The 18,927-nt window shown below is 41.7% G+C and overlaps 1 protein-coding gene across 1 annotated transcript in view; it reads right to left on the reverse strand.

Moving 5' to 3' along the window:
• ME1 (malic enzyme 1) overlaps nt 1-18,927 on the reverse strand; it is a 341,544-nt gene that overhangs the window by 34,147 nt on the left and 288,470 nt on the right. Inside the window, exons 8-9 of the mRNA XM_075864168.1 lie at nt 1,317-1,414; nt 731-844 (exon numbers count right to left, since the gene is read on the reverse strand). Coding sequence (XP_075720283.1) covers nt 731-844; nt 1,317-1,414 — 212 coding nt within the window. The remainder of the gene's footprint in view (nt 1-730; nt 845-1,316; nt 1,415-18,927) is intronic.

Here is an 18,927-nt window from a genome sequence, read left to right on the forward strand (position 1 = left end):
ACTAATTACAAAGCTGGTAATGTCACAGTATTTAGATGAAAATATAGTTCCTTTATTTCAAAGCATTGGACCGCAAGTTTATTGTCTGACATTGCTCTTCCCTCAGTTTTATGAGTTTAGATAAGAAAAATCATTTACAGATGAAAACTGTTTAAAACAGTCAATGTGTTATAGAACTATCACTATCTAAATGTTATGCGTTTATCCATTGGTCTAATACTTAAAGTGTAAGTATGATTACATTAGCAAAGCTAGTTTGGGGCATTTTGATAATTTCATCAGGCTCTGGTGCTCTGTTTCTGTAGTATAGAGCACTCTTCTTCTGGTTGTCCCTAGACACACTTGTAAAAATCTCAGATGCCTGTTGTCATTACGAAGGGGGATCTGTATGTGGCTCCTATTCACTTCAATACTCAGCTGTATACAGATCAGCCCCCTAGTGGTGCCAAAAGGCAGCTGAGATTTTTACAAGCGTCTCTATGGGGGAAGAGAATAGTGCTCTGTACTACAGAAATGGAGCACTGTAGGTTAATAAAATATATTAGGAATAAGCTTGAAATAAATTATGCTGCTGGAATTTTAGAAAAATGTTTAAACTTTAAATCAAATACTAAATTTTTAGTAATTTTCTTAAGTTCTGGTCTCCATAAACTCTGTATTCAGCAGTTATAATAATACAAGTATATACCATTATCATATGTCCTGATATTGGATAATTTTATTATCTTACCTTCACGATTAACCCTTTGGAATCTACCATCCAAATCTTCTTGATGGCTTCATCTCTTGGCATCCCTTCTTTCTCCATTGCCATAACGATCAAGTCAGCAATACCCATGGCAGCCTCAATATTAACAAATGACACAGTATTATATTTAATGTTACATAATGCAAATACACAAAATTTTATGGTTAATAAAGTACTAATAGGTAAACATTGCTCAGTATAAAGCCTAGCCAGAAATGATCTTACAGGATGTATTTGATATAAGGGCCATATACATTTTACATGTAGTGCAATTTCTTTACTCATATGAGAGTCAGAAAAAAACATATGTTCCATTACTCACAAAAACCATCCTAATATCCTTTAAATTTCTTTAGGGCCCAGAACAGTATAGCCAAACAATGGAAGTATGATACTGAAGTCTATACTGAACTTCCGAAGGCGTTATAACATGTCATGGTGGCAGGTACGCCACTGTAAACAATATACTCCTCTTCTTATATACTGATAACAGAGGAAATGAGAAGACACAATATTTGCATGACAAGAAATTAAGGTGTACCACTGAAGTGTTGAAAAGTTACTGTACCTCTCCAGCTCCTTGGAACAGCACTGTGTGGTCGGAGAGTTTATTCTTTGTTATACGAAGAGCAGCAAGAAGTCCGGCTACTGCAACCGATGCTGTGCCTGCAATGCATTGTTGACATGTAGTTATAACTGGTGCTCTCATTCAGCAAACAAGACTTAGGCCAGGATCAAACACACAGTTTTGATGCAGTTTTTGGCTCAGTTTTTTTTAGCCAAACACAGAAAGGCGCAAAAGAAAGGATATACATCAGTCTTTTCTTTATACCTTTCCTTCCTTTTGGCTCCTCTTCTGGCTTTGGCTCAAAAAACTGTCAAAAACGACACCAAAAGCGGTCTGTGATCCTGGCCTTATCGAGTAATTTGCTACAGGAAATAATAAGCAATTATCTTAGATAAGCCCAATTTTAAATAATAGTAAATAGTAATATAAACTAATATTTAGTCGGAGCTGTGGGCTTATGTGACAAAAAAGGAATTATTCATCAAATGTTGTATGACACAAAAATGAAGAAGATACCACTGAAAATATGGCGGACAGTTCTCATACAAAGTGCATAGATATTCTCACACTAAGCAGTTGGAGTTCATTCCAAATACTCCACATAATTATTAAATATGTTCTTTATTGCTTATTGCAGAAAGATGACGATAATAATATTAAGTTTAGTTTTGCCCTGAAATGCCCTGAAATGATCAATAAAGAATACCAATTTTTTCCTCCCACTAGTGTGCCAGGACATTTTCACAGCCACAGATCCCTACATAAACATCTGCAGCTTATGTTCTGTACATTGTGTTGTAATAACGTGTATGTTTATTGTATGCTAAGAAATTAAGAAAAACCAACATGACAGACATGGGAGGAGCAGATGTAATATATTGTGGCTGCTTATTAACACCACTTGCTCCACAAACTACAAATTCTCAAGAGATTAGGGCACTGTGCCCAGACCAAATATACTAAAACTGCTCCTTCCACCTTAGTGTCCAGGAGAGAACTGCTGTAAATTCCATCTTGTTGCTAGCCTTAAAGTAAAGCTCCCCTATGTAGCCCAAAAATATATTAGGGAATTGCATAAATAGTAAATCTCTAATAATTTTTTAAAGAGACTGATCAGTTTGGAAAAGCCCTCATGTCAGCACCTAAGGAAAATAAAGATCGTTGACGGGGCTCATTTGCACATGGCACTGGGAATATTTGCAGGTGCACCCACTATCTTCTCTTTTTAGAGGAGATAAACAGCTTTGTCAGGTGACAGATGCTCTTTAACCCCTTCCCACTGTGGCCGCTTTTGACCTTCCTGACAGAGCTTTATTTTACAAATCTAACGTGTCACTTTACGTGGTAATAACTTTTGAATACTTTTACCTATCCAAGCGATTCTGAGATTGTTTTCTCGTGACATATTGGACTTTATGTTAGTGAAAAAATTTAGTCAAACTCAATATTTATTTGTGAAAAACACCAAAATTTTGAGAAAATTATCAAAAATTAGCATTTTTCTCAATTGAAATGTATCTGCTTGTAAAACCGATAGTAATACCACAGCAAATAGTTACTCGTTAACATTTCCCATATGTCTACTTTATGTTTGCATCGTTTTTTGAACACCCTTTTATTTTTCTAGGACATTACAAGGCTTAGAACTGTAACAGCAATTTCTCACATTTTCAAGAAAATTTCAAAAGGCTATTTTTTCAGGGACCAGTTCGGTTCTGAAGTGGTTTTGAGGGCCCTATATATTAGAAACCCCCATAAATAACCCAATTTTTTAAATGAAACCCCTCAAAGTATTTAAAACAGTATTTAGAAAGTTTCTTAACCCTTTAGGCGTTTCACAAGAATTAAATCAATGTAGAGGTGAAATTTAAAAATTAATTATTTTTTTGCAGAAATAAATTTTTTCTGTAACGCAGAAGATTTTACAAGAGAAACGCAACTCAATATTTATTACCCAGATTTTACAGTTTTAAAAATACTTCACATGTGGCCCTAGTGTGTTAATGGGTAGAAGCACCGGCCTCATAAGCAATGGAGCACCGAGTGGATTTTGGGGACTCCATTTAATTACAATATATTTTAGGCACCATGTCAGGTTTGAAGAGGTCTTGTGATGCCAAAACAATGGAAAACCCCCCAAAAAGACCATATTTTAGAAACTACACCCCACAAGGCATTAATCTAGGGGTGTAGGGAGAATTTTGACACCACAAGTGTTTAATAGATTTTATTAGAATTTGGACGTGAAAATAATTTATTTTTTTTACATTTTTCCAATAAGATATCGTTTTACCTTAAAAAAATCAATTTCCCCAAGGAATAAAGAAGAAAAAGCCCCCCAACATTTGTAAAGCAAAGTATGTAAATACCCTATATGTCATAAACTGCTGTTTGGGCACACAGCAAGGCTTAGAAGGGAAAGAGCGCCATTTGGCTTTTGGAGCGCAGATTTTGCTGGATTGGTTTCTCGGCACCATGTCGCATTTACAAAGCCCCAGACAGTGGCGTAGCTATAGGGGTCGCAGCGGTCGCAGTTGCGACCGGGCCCCTAAGCCTGGGGGGCCCATGGGCCCCCGTTGCCATACAGCATGTTTCCTATTAATCTTCTGTGCCGTGAAGCCGCAACTTCCTGGTTACGGTCACATGGTACACTTAGTGTACCATGTGACCGTGTTGTCACGTGACACGGCTTCCAGACAGAGCAGAAGATTCGGTGCGGAGGACTCCAGGTAAGCTGCAGTGTAATGTAATGTATTGTGTTGTAATGTAATGTATTGTAATGTAATGTATTGTGTTGTGATGCCTTGTAATGTATTGTGTTGTTTGCGGTGGAGAGGGGGGGGGGGCGTTAAATCACAGCCCCCCCCTCCTCCACCGCAAACTGCACAATACAGTATAGTACACATGACTATGAGAGCGGAGCTGCGGCTGTGTAATACAGTCACTGCCCCGCTCCTGAGTCCTGACATGTGCGCGCCGTCAGGATGATGTGATTCGGCCGGCGCTGCACTAATGAAGACAGAACATGGCGGGCGCACTACAAAACACCCCCATGTTCTGTCTTCAGTGCCTGAACCGCCGCTCATTCGTGCAGCGCTGGCCACATCTCCTCATGCTGACCACGCGCGCACTTCCTGTCAGGAGCGGGGCAATGGCTGTATTACAAAGCCGCAGCCCCGCTCTATAACGGCGGAGATCAGAGAAACCGCTCATCACCGCCGCTATTCTCCTGAATGCTGCGATCAAAGCTGACTGCAGCATTCAGGGGAAAGTGAGGAGGGGGATGCCCCTGGATCGCGTCACAGGGAATTCCTGTGACGCGATTAAGGGACATACCATATATGGGCAGACAGCCCAGGGTCTATTGAAGGACCCCAGGGCTGTCCTACCATATTTCCTGTTAGGGCATACTGAGTTATGTCCTAACAACTGCCTGTGTACTATCAGTACACAGGCTAATGTACAGGTATATAGCTATAGGCCAGTACATTGAAGTTTAAAAATAAATTAAAAACAAAGTAATGTTAAATAAAAAAAATACACATACACCTTTTTTACAATAAACATTAAAATAAGTCTCAATACATAAAACATGCACATAATCGGTATTGGCGCGGCCGTAATAACCTGCACAACTATTTTTTTGCCTCATTTATGATGTGTACTCTGTAATAAAATAAAATAAAAATTGCTTTCTAACACTTAGGCCCCATTTACACGACCGTGCCCGCAATCACGGCCCGCAATTGCGGGCACGGCCGACCGCCGACTGCCACCCGCATTTTCGGGCCGTGCTCCCATACAAAGTATGGGAGCACGGCCCGCAAAATGCAAAAGGACGGACATGTTCCATAATTTTCGGAACATTTCTACGGCACGGACACCCATCCATAGCGCTACGGAAATGTGTCCGCGCTCAATGAAATTGAATGGGTCCATTTTTGCGGACCGCAATTGCGGTCCGCAAAAACGGAGGTTATTTACGGTCGTGTGCATGGGGCCTAATTGTGAGGCACAAGGTGCGTTGATGAATTTAACCTCCATGTGCCTCACATTAATAGTAATTAACCCCATCATGTACCTTACATATTAACCCATTATGAGTGAGAAACATGATGGGGTTAATTACTATTAATGTGAGGCACATTCAAAATTCATCATCACACCTCACGCCTCACATTAGAAAACGAAAGAACTTTATTTTATTTTATTACTGTTGGCAAAGTAAACGAAGTATCGGTATCAAAGTCCAAATTTTGGTATCGTGACATCCCTACACTGTGGATCGCGTCCCCCTGGGGGTTCGTGAGTTACTCACCGAGGTCCCGGTTCCAATCAATGCTGGAGCAAGGAGCTGACATCTCCTTGATCCAGCATTCCCTGTGCCCTGAGCGGTTCGACGCAGGCAGGTGGGATGTAGCGACATCATCACGCCTGCCTCGCTGAGTCACTCATAGCACAGACCGGAGGAGGCGAAGGATCCTCCACTCGATGTGGGAACGGGGATAGGTAAGTAATTATGCACATATGGGGGCATTATACTGTATGGGGGGCTGATATTGTGGGGGGGCATTATACTGTATGGGGGGCTGTTATGGAGAGCATTATATGGTATGGGGCTGTTATGGGGGGGCAGTATACGTTATGGGGCATTATACTGTGTGGGGGCATTATACTATGGGGCTGTTGGGCAAGGCGTCTGGCATAGGAGCGCGCAGGGGTCTGATGAGGATGGTGGTGCTGGGGAGGGGTAGGGGGGCCCAAGCTGAATTCTTGCATCCGGGCCCATGAGCCGTTAGCTACGCCCCTGGCCCCTGAGGTACCAGTACAGTGGAAACTCCCCAAAAGTGACTCCATTTGGGAAACTACACACCTTGAGGAATTCATCTAGGGGTGTAGAGAGCATTTTGACCCCACAGGTATTTCATAGTTTTTATTAGAATTGAGCAGTGAAAATAAAAAAATTATTTTATTTTCAATAAAATGAAGCTTTAGCTCAAAATTTCAAATTTTCTCAACAAATAATGGAAAAAAAACATTCCAACATTTGTAAAGCAACTTCTCCAGAGTACGGTAATACCTGATATGTTGTAATAAACTACTGTTTGGTCACACGGCAGAGCTTAGAAGGGAAGGCACCCAATTTGGCTATTGGAGCGCAGATTATGCTGGATTGGTTTCTTGACACCATGTCGCTTTTGCAAAGCCCCTGTGGGACTAAAACAGTGGAAACTCCCCAAAGGTGACTCCACTTGGGAAACTACACACCTTGAGGAATTCATCTAGGGGTGTAGTGAGCATTTTGACCCGAGCAATTTGTCGACTTACAAAGTGTTGGTTCACAATTGGAGAGGCTCTGATGTCAAATAATAAAAGAAAGCCCTGAGAAGTGACCCCATTTTGGAAACTACACCCCTCAAGGCATTGATTGCACTGCGGATGGTGCAAAGTAAAAATAGCAATTTTTCCTAGATATTCCATTTCAGTGGCAAATATGTCACGCCCAGTTTGTGCCACTAGAGACACACACCCCAAAAATTGTTAAAAGGGTTCTCCCGGGTATGGCTATGACATATATGTGGAAGTAAACTGCTGTTTGGGCACACTGTAGGGTTCAGAAGGGAGGGAGTGCCATTTGACTTTTGGAGCGTGGATTTTGCTTGGTAGTAGTTTTGTTTGGAGTTTTACTGGTATTTCAGTTTATAATGTGGGGGAAAATGTAAGCCGAGCAGAGTACATCAGGTGGTATTATAATGGGGTCAAATAATCCATAGATGTGTGTTACGCTATAATGTAATCCTTTATGCACTGATACATAATGTCCTTACTTATCCCCCTTTCGTACACACTCTGCACCTTTGCAGTTTGGGGAATTTTGCTGGGAAAGTGTTGTCCTGGTATAATACGGGCACCCTCGCTTCCAGCAGATATATTTGGGCCCTACCCTTCCTGGTGCAATAATTTTAGGGCCTTGATAAATTGCCTCTTGAAACAGTAATGTTCCCCTCGGGCACACTACTGCATATTTTTCTTTCCTGACTTATTGGAGCCTTAACTTATTTTATTTTTTCATATATGTAGTGGTATGAGGGCTGTGTTTTTGCGGGACGAGCTGTAGTTATTATTGGTACCATTTTGGGTACATGCGACTTTTTGATCACTTTTTATCCTTTTTTTGGGAGGCAAGGTGATCAAAAAAACAGCAATTCTGGCATAGTTTTTTTTTATATAGTGTTCACCACTCGTCATGAATTACATGTTAACTTTACTCTGCGGGTCAGTACCAAATTTATAGAACTTTGTTATGTTTTACAACTTTTTGCACAATAAAATTACTTTTGTAAAAAGAATGTATTTTTTATGTCGCCATGTTGTAAAAGCCATAACTTTTAAATTTTTTAGTTGACGGAGCTGTGTGAGGGCTTGTTTTTTGTGAGACGAGCTATAGTTTTCATAGGTACCATTTTTGGATACATGCGACTTTTTGATCACTTTTTATTTCAATTTTTGGAAGACAAAGTGACCAAGAAACAGCAATTTTGGGAATGTTTTTTAGGTTTTTTTTACGGCGTTCATTGCGCAGGATAAATAACATATTTTTATAGTTCAGGTCGTTACGGACATGACGATACCAGATATGTATGGTTTATTTATTTATTTTCAATAATAACTTGATAAGGGAAAGGGCGATTATGTTTTATTTTATTACTTGAAACTTTTATTTTATTTTTGACACTTTTATTTTTTTTGACACTTTTTTGACACTTTTTTTCAGTCCCACCAGGGGACTTGAAGGTCTAACTGTTTGATTGCTGTTCTAATACATTGCACTACCCATGTAGTGCAATGTATTAGAACTGTCAGTTGTTCACTGACACCAAGCCGATCAGGTCCTGCCTCCGGGCAAGGCCTAATCGGCTTCCGTAATGGAGGACCAGGAGGAAATTGTTAGGCCTCCTGTTGCCATAGTAGCAGTCGGCAGCCCTGCCATCGCATGGCACAGCTGCCGATCTGCTACAAACCACTAAGATGCACCGATCACTTTCGATCGCTCCGGTTCCTGCCGTTACTGCAGGGTGTCCGCTGTAACATACAGCAGACATCCACTGCTGATGACGCCGGCTCAGCTTCTGAGCTGGAAGCTGAGCCGGCGCCATCTTGCCGTTGGTACCGGAAGCCTTTTAGGCCCCGCCTCTGAGCGGTGCATAGGAGGCTTCCGTTTCTAGGAGACCGGGAGGCCAGTATTAGGCCTCTAGTTGCCATTGCAGCCACCGGCAACCCAGTGATCACGTGGCTAAAAACCCCTCAGATGCTGCGATCTCTATTAAACGCAGCATCTGAGGGGTTAATCGTCCGGTTCGGAGGCTAGTTCTGGTCCTTGCCATTATATTAGGGTGTCAACTGTAGCATACAGCTGGCACCCGGCGGTGATGGTGCGGGCTCAGCTCCTGAGCTCGCAGTGTCACCGCGACGTAATGGTACTGCGCTTTGTGGGAACCCCAGCCTGACAGCCCGTATATATACGGCGGATGTCGGGAAGGGGTTAAAGTGTTTTCTCTACTGTTTGAACACTAGGTCAGATCTTTCCCAGGTGCTGTGTCTAGTATTACAGTTAGCAGTATGCCCCATCTAATTGAATCCACCAACCACCGCTGGTCAGTTTTATGATAGTTAGGGGTCCCAGCGTTCAGAACTCCACCAATCACTCATTGATGGTATATCCTGGGAAAACCCCTTAAAGGACATATGGTTATTACTCATGTCACTATCATTCATAAGCTAATAAGGATGAGGGTGGGGGATTTGTGTTGGCATAGGGACTGGTCATGGGCTGCAGAAGTAAAGAGCTAAATATGTCTCGGCAGCAGAAGTCTTCAGTAGTCATTTTGGTCGAATGGAGTAGAAAAGGTAAGAGAATGACTCCAATCAGAGAAGACATCACCTGTGAGTTACCGGATTTTATAGTTCTATATTCTGCCTGTGACTGCATCTGATCAGTACTGTATTCTCTTGTATGGTCTGCAGAGTTTAAAACTGGTATATGATCACTATATGGTCACTGTATGGCAGTATTATTCATTTATATTTTTATCTTCCAATATTTAATGTTTATTTTGATATATTACATGTAAAATTTAGGGTGATAAATTTGGTGCTAGTAATATGGCAATGGATGGTGATAAGGCAGTTTTTTATTAAAGGGTAACAGAGTTTATCTTATTAGTTTTTTATTTTCATTACTTTTTATTTATTTCTCATTTTTTATATAGTTCCAACATATTCCGCAGTGCTGTAAAGAGTAGTAACTCACATCAGTCCCTGTCGTTACTGGGGCCCTCAATCTAATTTCCGTATTTCATTTTTAATTTTCTGCCAATTAACCTATATATAGCAGCTAAGTACAGACATGATAGAACTGTAGTTTCCACCATCACTTTCCCACAATCTTTCCTGCCACACCCAGATCATTCTATGTGTTAGCTTCAAATTCTTCACACTTGGCATTTTACTGCTTTGGGCTTAGTTCATTGTTTTTATAGTTTAACTTACATGCCAAAATACAAATGATAAATTACCTCCAAACTTTTCTGAGCTTGGTAAAATTTCCCTTTTTATCATTTTATAAAATTGAGAAAGAAAGGAAGAAATAGAAAGAAAGAAAATAAATATCCCTTGCTTAAAGGGCTATTCTCATCTTAGATATGTATGGCATAGCCACAAGATATGCCATAAATGTCTAATAGATGCAGGTCCCAGTTTAGGGACCCGTGTCTATATAGAGTACCGGGGTCATCGGACATTCTCAATATAGGTGTGGGTCCCAGAGGTGGGACCCACATCTTTTAGACATTTATGGCAGATCTTGTGGATCTGCCATAAATGTCTAAAATGGAAAACCCCTTTGAGTGCCAATTTCTGAGAGTGTTGGATAGGCGATGGGCCTTCCCCTCCCAGTACCTCCAATTGCAGTTGCCTAAACTGGCTCTATGGTAGTTATGCCGATGGTACAGGAACATATTTGTTTGCAGTGTATAGAGTGAATATAGGCTGCTGCAAAAGGTGCCTGAATTTTGTGTGTGATTCTTACAGAGCAAACTCTTTGTTGCCTTGCAGGTAGTCAGATCTGTGCTGCTTGTAAAGGGAATTCCTTATATAAGGGAATTTATATTTATGAAATTCCTTTAATAAATATTTAAATTGAGCATAAGGTGCAGCTAAATTCTCATAAACTGTGTGCCAGACCGTACCATGTGGTACACTTGATTTATTAGCACTAACCATATTTTTGCCACCTTACTTCAGCTGGTTTTGGTCCTGAATGAGTGAATAATTTTGTGGATACCTACAAGCTGAAGGGAAGGCTTCCTCCTTCCCCCAGACTCCAGCTCTTTTTGGCAATTTATCCATGGTTTATTGCAGCAGCTGGCGTTGACTTCATAGAATTCCCATATCCTGGTCTGGGTTTCATATTTTTAACCTTATCTGGTATTCTTCCAGCTGCTTTACTGCCATATATACACAATGCTGAATTAGGCCCACACTTCTTAAGTGCATATGTATGAAGCATAAAATAAAATATGAAAGATGAGAGGACAAACAAACAAACAAACAAACAAACAAACAGCATAATGTAGCTGACTGAACATTTTAGGATTATAATTGTGCTTTTCTAAATAAGGCATAAAATAAAGAATGTGTATGAAAGCATCTATGCATATGACATCAGTTAACTCACTAACCCCTTATTGCAAATGGGCGTTACTGTACGTCCTTTTTAGCGGGTCGTGCCTGCAAATGGGCGTACAGTTACGCCCTGAGGATGAAGCGGGCACAGGAGCTATGCGCGCTTTATCTTCAGCGGGTGTCGACTGTAATATACAGCTGACATCCCGCTGCAACGGCGGCGATCACAGTTCTCTCCGATCGCCGCCGTTTAACCCCTCAAATGCCGCTGTCAATAGCGACAGCGGCATTTAAGTGATTGACACAGAGGGAGGGGGCTCCCTCTGTACCCCGTTGGCCCCCCGCCTAGCAACGGCTTCCTAGTTGCCAGGTACGGGAGCCTATTAGGTCCTGCCCGATTCAGAATGTAATAGGCGCAACTGTCAGTTGTAAAATGATAGTTACAATACACTGCACAAGTACATACATAAGTAGTGCAGTGTATTGTGTAAAAGTAGTAAAACATATAAAAACGATATAAATTTGGTATTGCCATAATCGTATAGAACCGCAGAATAAAGTAAACATGTGGATTATACTGCACAGAGAACGGCGGTAAAAATGTATAAAAATAAACAGTGAGAGAATTTCTGTTTTTTGCTCTCACCTCCAAAAAAATTGAATAAAAACTGATAAAATTATCACATGTACCCCAAAATGATACTAATAAAAACTAGAACTCGTCCCATGAAAATCAAGCACTCACACAGCTCGTCAACGGAAAAATAAAAAGTTATGACTCTTGGAACGCAATAATGCAAAACGACGGCCCAGACTAATTTATATCTGCAGCAGTTCTTCACCTAAAACCCCACGTCATCATTTGTAGCCCCCACTGATAGACCCTGTAAATGCAGCGGAAACTATGACATTTTGGGGTCTGCGCTACATATGGGGCTAGTGAGTAAGTCAAAGATTAGTCAATACTGCAGTGCGGATATTTTGTACAATACCACGGACACCCTTTGGAAGTGCGACTCCTGCACCCAAAAATCTGGCCTGTGCATAAAGGATTGGTTCAAAGCGTACATCACTATCCATGGATAATTAATTTTATTATTCATTTACCCCATTATTACATCATCCTATTATGACCTGATGCACTCCACCCAGCTTACATATACCCTGATATACTCTGCACAGATTACATATACCCTGATGTACTCCGCCCAGCTTACATATACCCTGATGTACTCCGCCCATCTTACATATACCCTGATGTACTCCTCACAGTTTACATATACCCTGGTGTACTCCGCACAGCTTACATATACCCTGATGTACTCCGCACAGCTTACATATACTCTGATGTACTCCGCACAGCTTACATATACCCTGATGTACTCCGTACAGCTTGCATATACCCTGATGTACTCCGCACAGCTTACATATACCCAGATGTACTCCGCACAGCTTATTATGCCCCCACATTATAAACTGAAACACCAGTAAAACACTAAACAAAACTACTAGCAAGCAAAATCTGCGCTCCAATAGCCAAATGGCGCTCATTCTGGGCCTGGTAGTGTGCCCAAACAGCAGTTTATGATCACATATGGGGTATTACTGTACTCTGGAGAAACACTTAAAAATGTATGGGATGTGTGTCTTCAGTGGTACAAGCTGGGCACAACACATTGGGCACTGAAATAGCATATCTGTGGAAAATGGCAATTTTCAATGTGCAACATCCACTGTGCACTAATTTCTGCAAAACCTTTGGGGTCAAAATGCTCACTACACTTCTAGATGAATTCCTTGAGGGGTGTAGTTTCCCAATGGGGTCACTTCTCTGGGAATTTCACTGTACTGGTACCTCAGCGCAATGCAACATGGCGCCAAAAACAAATTTTGTAAAATCTCCACTCCAAAAACGAAATTGTGCTTTTTCCATTTAGACCCTTGCCGTGTGTCCAAATAGCAGTTTACAACCACATATGGGGTATTTCCCTACTCAGGAGAAATTGTGTAACACATTTTGGGGTGCCTTTTCTCCTGTATTCCTTGTGGAAATGAAAAATTATGAGCTAAATCTACAGGTTATTGAAAAAAAAAAAATTGCTTTCATTTTCACGGCCCAATTCTAATAAAATCTATAAAACACCTGAGGGATTAAAATGCTCACTACACCTCTAATTTAATTCTTTGAGGGGTATAGTCTCCAAAATGGGATCACACCTGGGGAATTTCTACTGTACTGATACTTCAGGGGCTCTGCAAATGCGACATGGCCCCCAGAAACCAATTCAGCAAAATCTGAGCTGCAAAATCCAAATGGTGCTCAGTCCCTTCTGAGCCCTGCCGTGGGTCCAAACAGCAGTTTATTATCACATATGGGGTATTACTGTAATCAGGAGAAATTGCTTTACAAATGTTGAGGTGCTTTTTCTCCTTTATTCCTTATAAAAATTAGAAAATTATATGGTTTTTTTCCGGAAAAAAAAGTATATTTTCATCTTTACAGACTAATTCCAATAAATTCAGCAAAAAACCTGTTGGGTTAAAATGCTAACTATACCACTAGAAAAATTCCTTGAGGGGTATAGTTTCCAAAATGGGGTCACTTTTGGAGGGTTTCCACTGTTTAGGTCCGTCCAGGGCGTTGCAAACGCGACACGGCACCGAAAACCATTCCAGTAAAATCAGCGCTCCAAAATCCAAATGGCGCTCCTTTCCTTCTGAGCACTGCCGTGGGTCCAAACAGCAATTTATTACCACATATGGGGTATTTCCGTAATCGGGAGAAATAGCTTTACAAATGTTGTGGTGCTTTTTCTCCTTTATTCCTTGCAAAAATTCAAAGTGTTTCCAGAAAAAAAGTAGATTTTCATTTTCACAGACTAATTCGAATAAATATAGCAAAAAAACCTGTGGGGTAAAAATGCTAACTATACCCCTAGATCAATTCCCTGAGGGGTGTGAATTCAAAAATTGGGTCACTTTTGGGGGTTTCCACTGTTTTGGCACCACAAGACCTCTTCAAACCTGACATGGTGCCTAAAATATATTCTAAAAAAAGGAGGCCCCAAAATCCACTAGGTGCTCCTTTGCTTCTGAGGCCTGTGCTTCAGTCCATTAGCACACTAGGGCCACTTGTGGGATATTTCTAAAAACTGCAGAATCTGGGAAATAAATTTTGAAATGCGTTTCTCGGGTAAAACCTTCTGTGTTACAGAAAAACAATGTATTACAAATGAATTTTGTAAAAAGAAAAAAAAATAATTTGAAAATTTCACCTCGACATTCCTTCAATTTCTGTAAAACGCCTAAAGGGTTTAAACACTTTCTGAATGCGGTTTTGAATACTTTGAGGGGTGCAGTTTTCAAAATGGGGTGTTTTATGGGGGTTTCTAATGTATAGGGCCCTCAAAACATCTTGAGAACTGAACTCGTCCCTGAAAAAAATAGACTTTTGACATTTTCTTAAAAATGTGAGAAATTGCTGCTAAAGTTCTAAGCCTTGTAACGTCCTAGAAAAATTAAATGATGTTCAAAAAACGATGCAAACATAAAGTAAACATATGGGAAATGTTAATTAGTAACTATTTTGTGTGGTATTACTATCTGTTTTACAAGCAGATAATTTAAAATTAGAAAAATCATAATTTCTTTAAATTTTCTCAAAATTTTGGTGTTTTTCACAAATAAGCAATGAATTTATCGACCAATTTTTTTCACTAACATAAAGAACACTATGTCACAAGAAAACAATCTCATAATCGATTGGATAGGTAAAGGCATTCCGAAGTTATTACCACATAGTGACATGTCAGATTTGAAAAAAATGGGTCTGGTCCTGAAGGCCAAAATGAGCTTGGTCCTGAAAGGGTTAAACCATGCTAGATCATTGTTGGCGGATCATGATCATACACAAGGGCATCATTGATCAGAAATATCTTAGGTCTTCATGCCGGATGCAGCCAATCAGGATCCAAATTTCATTTTGTAACTTGCAATGGAGAAGTGAAATGCGGACACTGATTGGTTACTATTAACAATGAGGTTATTTTTTCTTAGTGTTGATGCACGAAATTCAAGGTAAAGAGTACTTTGACATTCATTTTCTATGCTACTAGGCCCCCAGAAGAAGCGGCGTGCAAAACACGTGTAGGAGTTGGATCTCCTCACTGACAATCTATATGCCTCTTTCTATTCTCGTTTTGGTGCTTTCATTGCTACACTTTGTGGGTTTTGTACCTACTATACATGTATTTATGTGGTTAACCACTGCACTACTTGTAGTTTTACCGTATTGGGGTTACTATGAGAGTAAAAGGCTAAATCAGTGGGGGGATCCACTCATATTTACATAGTTACATAGTTAGTACGGTTGAAAAAAGACACATGTCCATTAAGTTCAACTAAGGGATGGGAAAATATATTTATGGCATCTTGGATAATGTGTGTACATGATTTTTTATCTTTGTGTGGTACGTTTTACTGATGCATTTGTTGCAAGGGTACAATTCGTGGGTTCAAGAGAGAAGAGTCGACACAGATTCTTGCGATAAACGTTTACTGAGTTACAACGACAGTAATCCTCTTCAGTGTGAAACAGACAGCAGAACTAAGGGTGGGGACATCGATCCCGCTGGAGTCCCCCTGGGAGAGGTCGTGCCTCAATTCACGCTGCCCGAAGGTGGCAATGGAAGCATCTCCGCCAGTCACTGTGGAAGCTACCCACTACTGAGCGGAATACCAACAGTAAGAGTCACACTCTCGGCTGATGTCTCCGCCGTGAGTGTCAGATGGACTAACCGGACCTCCGGGCGCCACCGCGGGTCATTACGGTGCTAACCGTTACCTTTCACTGTATCCCTCTCCCTCCCTCAGCCAGTGGGCCCTTACTATAGCCTCACCTGTACGCGCAGCCAGTCCAGTAACGACAATAATCTTGAATTTAAAGATGACACCCTCTTCAAGCGTTCATGTTATAATCACAGTTAGTCCATGTCGTTTTGCACTGTCTGCTTCACACACTATCCAACTTTACATGTAATTAACAATTGCAATAACTCTTTGAACTTCTTTGAAATCACATCACATGCGTTAGCACAGTTACAAGTTTGTATCACTTATCTGCAGCCCAGAGACATCGGCCTTAGGTAGCCACACCGAGTGAAGGAAGAAGCATCCAAGTCAGTGCTCCACTGACACACGCAATCCACAGCTTAGGGATAGCTGTGCATACAGTCTCCGGCTGTACAGCTCTGCAGTCTCCAGTGCTCTCCTGGCGATTCCTGTATCACTTTCTCTCCCTCTACAATGGCGTCCTGCCCCTCTCTTTCTCTTCTCCGTTCATGCTTTTTCCCGGCTCCTCCTGCCCCCGCGTGATGCCATGACCAACATTGTTACTTCGGCACGCCCTCCCCCTGCTAACAGAGCCGACGGGGACAGCAAAATGTTAAATGTGTATCTTACCAATCTTATTAATCAGAGGAAAATCTCCAATTATAGGATGCAAAGCCACAGTGATTGATGAGTGAGCGGAGGGTTGCAGCATATATGTAAAATTATAATAAGATATTAAAACAGTAGGGATTGGAGTGGAAGAGAGGAGGACACAAAACAGACAGTAATTGTCCAACTGACAGCTCTCATAAGGGAAATTCAGGGACTAAGGGTGGTGGCGCATTCTGAAACCCTTGTCTTGGGCATCACTAAAGCTTGTCCCAATCCTGACAACACGTCCTCTCTAAGACATATCATGTTTTTTGTTTTGCAATGTTGACCCAATTCCGCCACCCAAATATAAAGCCACAAAATATTAAGATAAATATTCCATAACACTGCACAGAATATACATTGTCCATGCTGTAGTATAGCTTATCTGAATGTTCAACACGTGTATACACGGACCAAATCATAATTAATTAATCTATATATGAGTTTTTATTTTGGAATCAGCTCAGAAGGAACTTCAAGGAAAGAACGTGTGCGCTGGTGGAAGCCAAACACACAACATCCAATGCCATTTGTACGTGGCAGCAACCACGCTAAATCCACGGCACCACTCTACTGCTCCTTCCTAAGGATCCAAGTCTAATACACAACATTGACTACAGTATGACTATTATATTACCATTCAGGTAATGCAATACACATCATATTCTGTAACATTTCAGAAGACGCAAATAAGTAGCCTAAAACATGTTTTCCTGCAATGCTTCTGGTGCATGTTTGCCAAAAGAAATATGTCCCTCTAAAATGAAAGCCAAATCAGCTCTTTCACATTGAAACTAATAGGCATTTTGGCTGCTTCAATTAGATTTGATGATATCAATCTCTAAACAAATCTGACCAGATGTGTGACTGACATGCTAGCACGGGCAGTATAGCATTTCCCGAGTTTGCCCTTTGTTTTTTACCCTAGTTAATTGAAAGCGTATATGTCCCTGGAATCTGAAAGTGTAACTATTTTATAAGCAGGGGCGTAGCTAGGGGGGGCAAGGTGTCGCAAGGACACAGGTACAATTAGAAGCAATGAATGACCGGGTACGTTCCGTGCCCGGCCATTCAGCGCCTTTCCACGAATGAAGCGACTGGTACCTTTTGTACCAGTGACGCTTCCGTCGATGAAAGACGCTGACTGACTGGCAGGGAAAGTCATCCTGCCCAGCCAATCAGCGCCTTTCATAGACGCTGTGTTAAACCCCCAGGAGACCTGCGCAGAAGAGCGCAGGTTTCCATGGCTGCTGGACGGCGTAGGAGCGGGAATAAGGTGAGTTTGAATATTTTTTTATTTTTTTAAACTGTAATAGAAGTGTGCGGCTGTATCTGCGGGAGGACTATATCTACAGGGGGACTTTATCTACAGGGGGACTATATCTACAGGGGGTGGGCTATATACAGGGGGACTATATCTACTGGGGTGGGCTATCTACAGGGGGTGGGCTATATACAGGTGGACTAGATCTACAGGGGGTGGGCTATATACAGGGGGACTATATCTACAGGGGGGCTATATACTGGGATGGGCTATCTACAGGGGGACCATATCTACAGGGGGTGGGCTATATACAGGTGGACTATATCTACAGGGGGTGGGCTATATACAGGGGGACTATATCTACAGGGGGTGGGCTATATACAGGGGGACTATATCTACAGGGGGTGGGCTATATACAGGGGTACAGGGGGACTATATCTACAGGGGGGCTATATACTGGGGTGAGCTATCTATGGAGCACCATATACAGGGGTGGGCTATAGCTACAGGGGGGGCTATATAGTATATAGCCCCCTGTAGATATAGCCCACCCCTGTAGATATAGCCCACCCCTGTAGATATAGCCCACCCCTGTAGATGTAGCCCACCCCTGTAGATATAGCCCACCCCTGTATATAGCCCACCCCTGTATATGGCCCAGCCCTGTAGATATAGCCCCACTGTAGATATAGCCCACCCCTGTATATAGCCCACCCCTGTAGATATAGCCCACCCCTGTAGATATAGCCCACCCCTGTATATAGCCCACCCCTGTATATAGCCCAGCCCTGTAGATATAGCCCCACTGTAGATATAGCCCACCCCTGTATATAGCCCACCCCTGTACATAGCCCACCCCTGTACATAGCCCACCCCTGTATATAGCCCAGCCCTGTAGATATAGCCCACCCCTGTAGATATAGCCCACCCCTGTAGATATAGCCCACCCCTGTAGATATAGCCCACCCCTGTGTATAGCCCAGCCCTGTAGATATGGTCCCCCTGTAGATATGGTCCCCCTGTAGATATGGTCCCCCTGTAGATAGCCCACCCCTGTAGATATAGTCCCCCTGTAGATATAGCCCACCCCTGTATATAGTCCCCCTGTAGATATAGCCCACCCCTGTATATAGTATCCCACAAATAGCTCCCCCTATAGTGGTCCACAGAAAGCCCACC

This window comes from Rhinoderma darwinii, chromosome 4 (genome assembly GCF_050947455.1).
Source record: "Rhinoderma darwinii isolate aRhiDar2 chromosome 4, aRhiDar2.hap1, whole genome shotgun sequence".
In the NCBI taxonomy this organism is placed as follows: domain Eukaryota; kingdom Metazoa; phylum Chordata; class Amphibia; order Anura; family Rhinodermatidae; genus Rhinoderma; species Rhinoderma darwinii.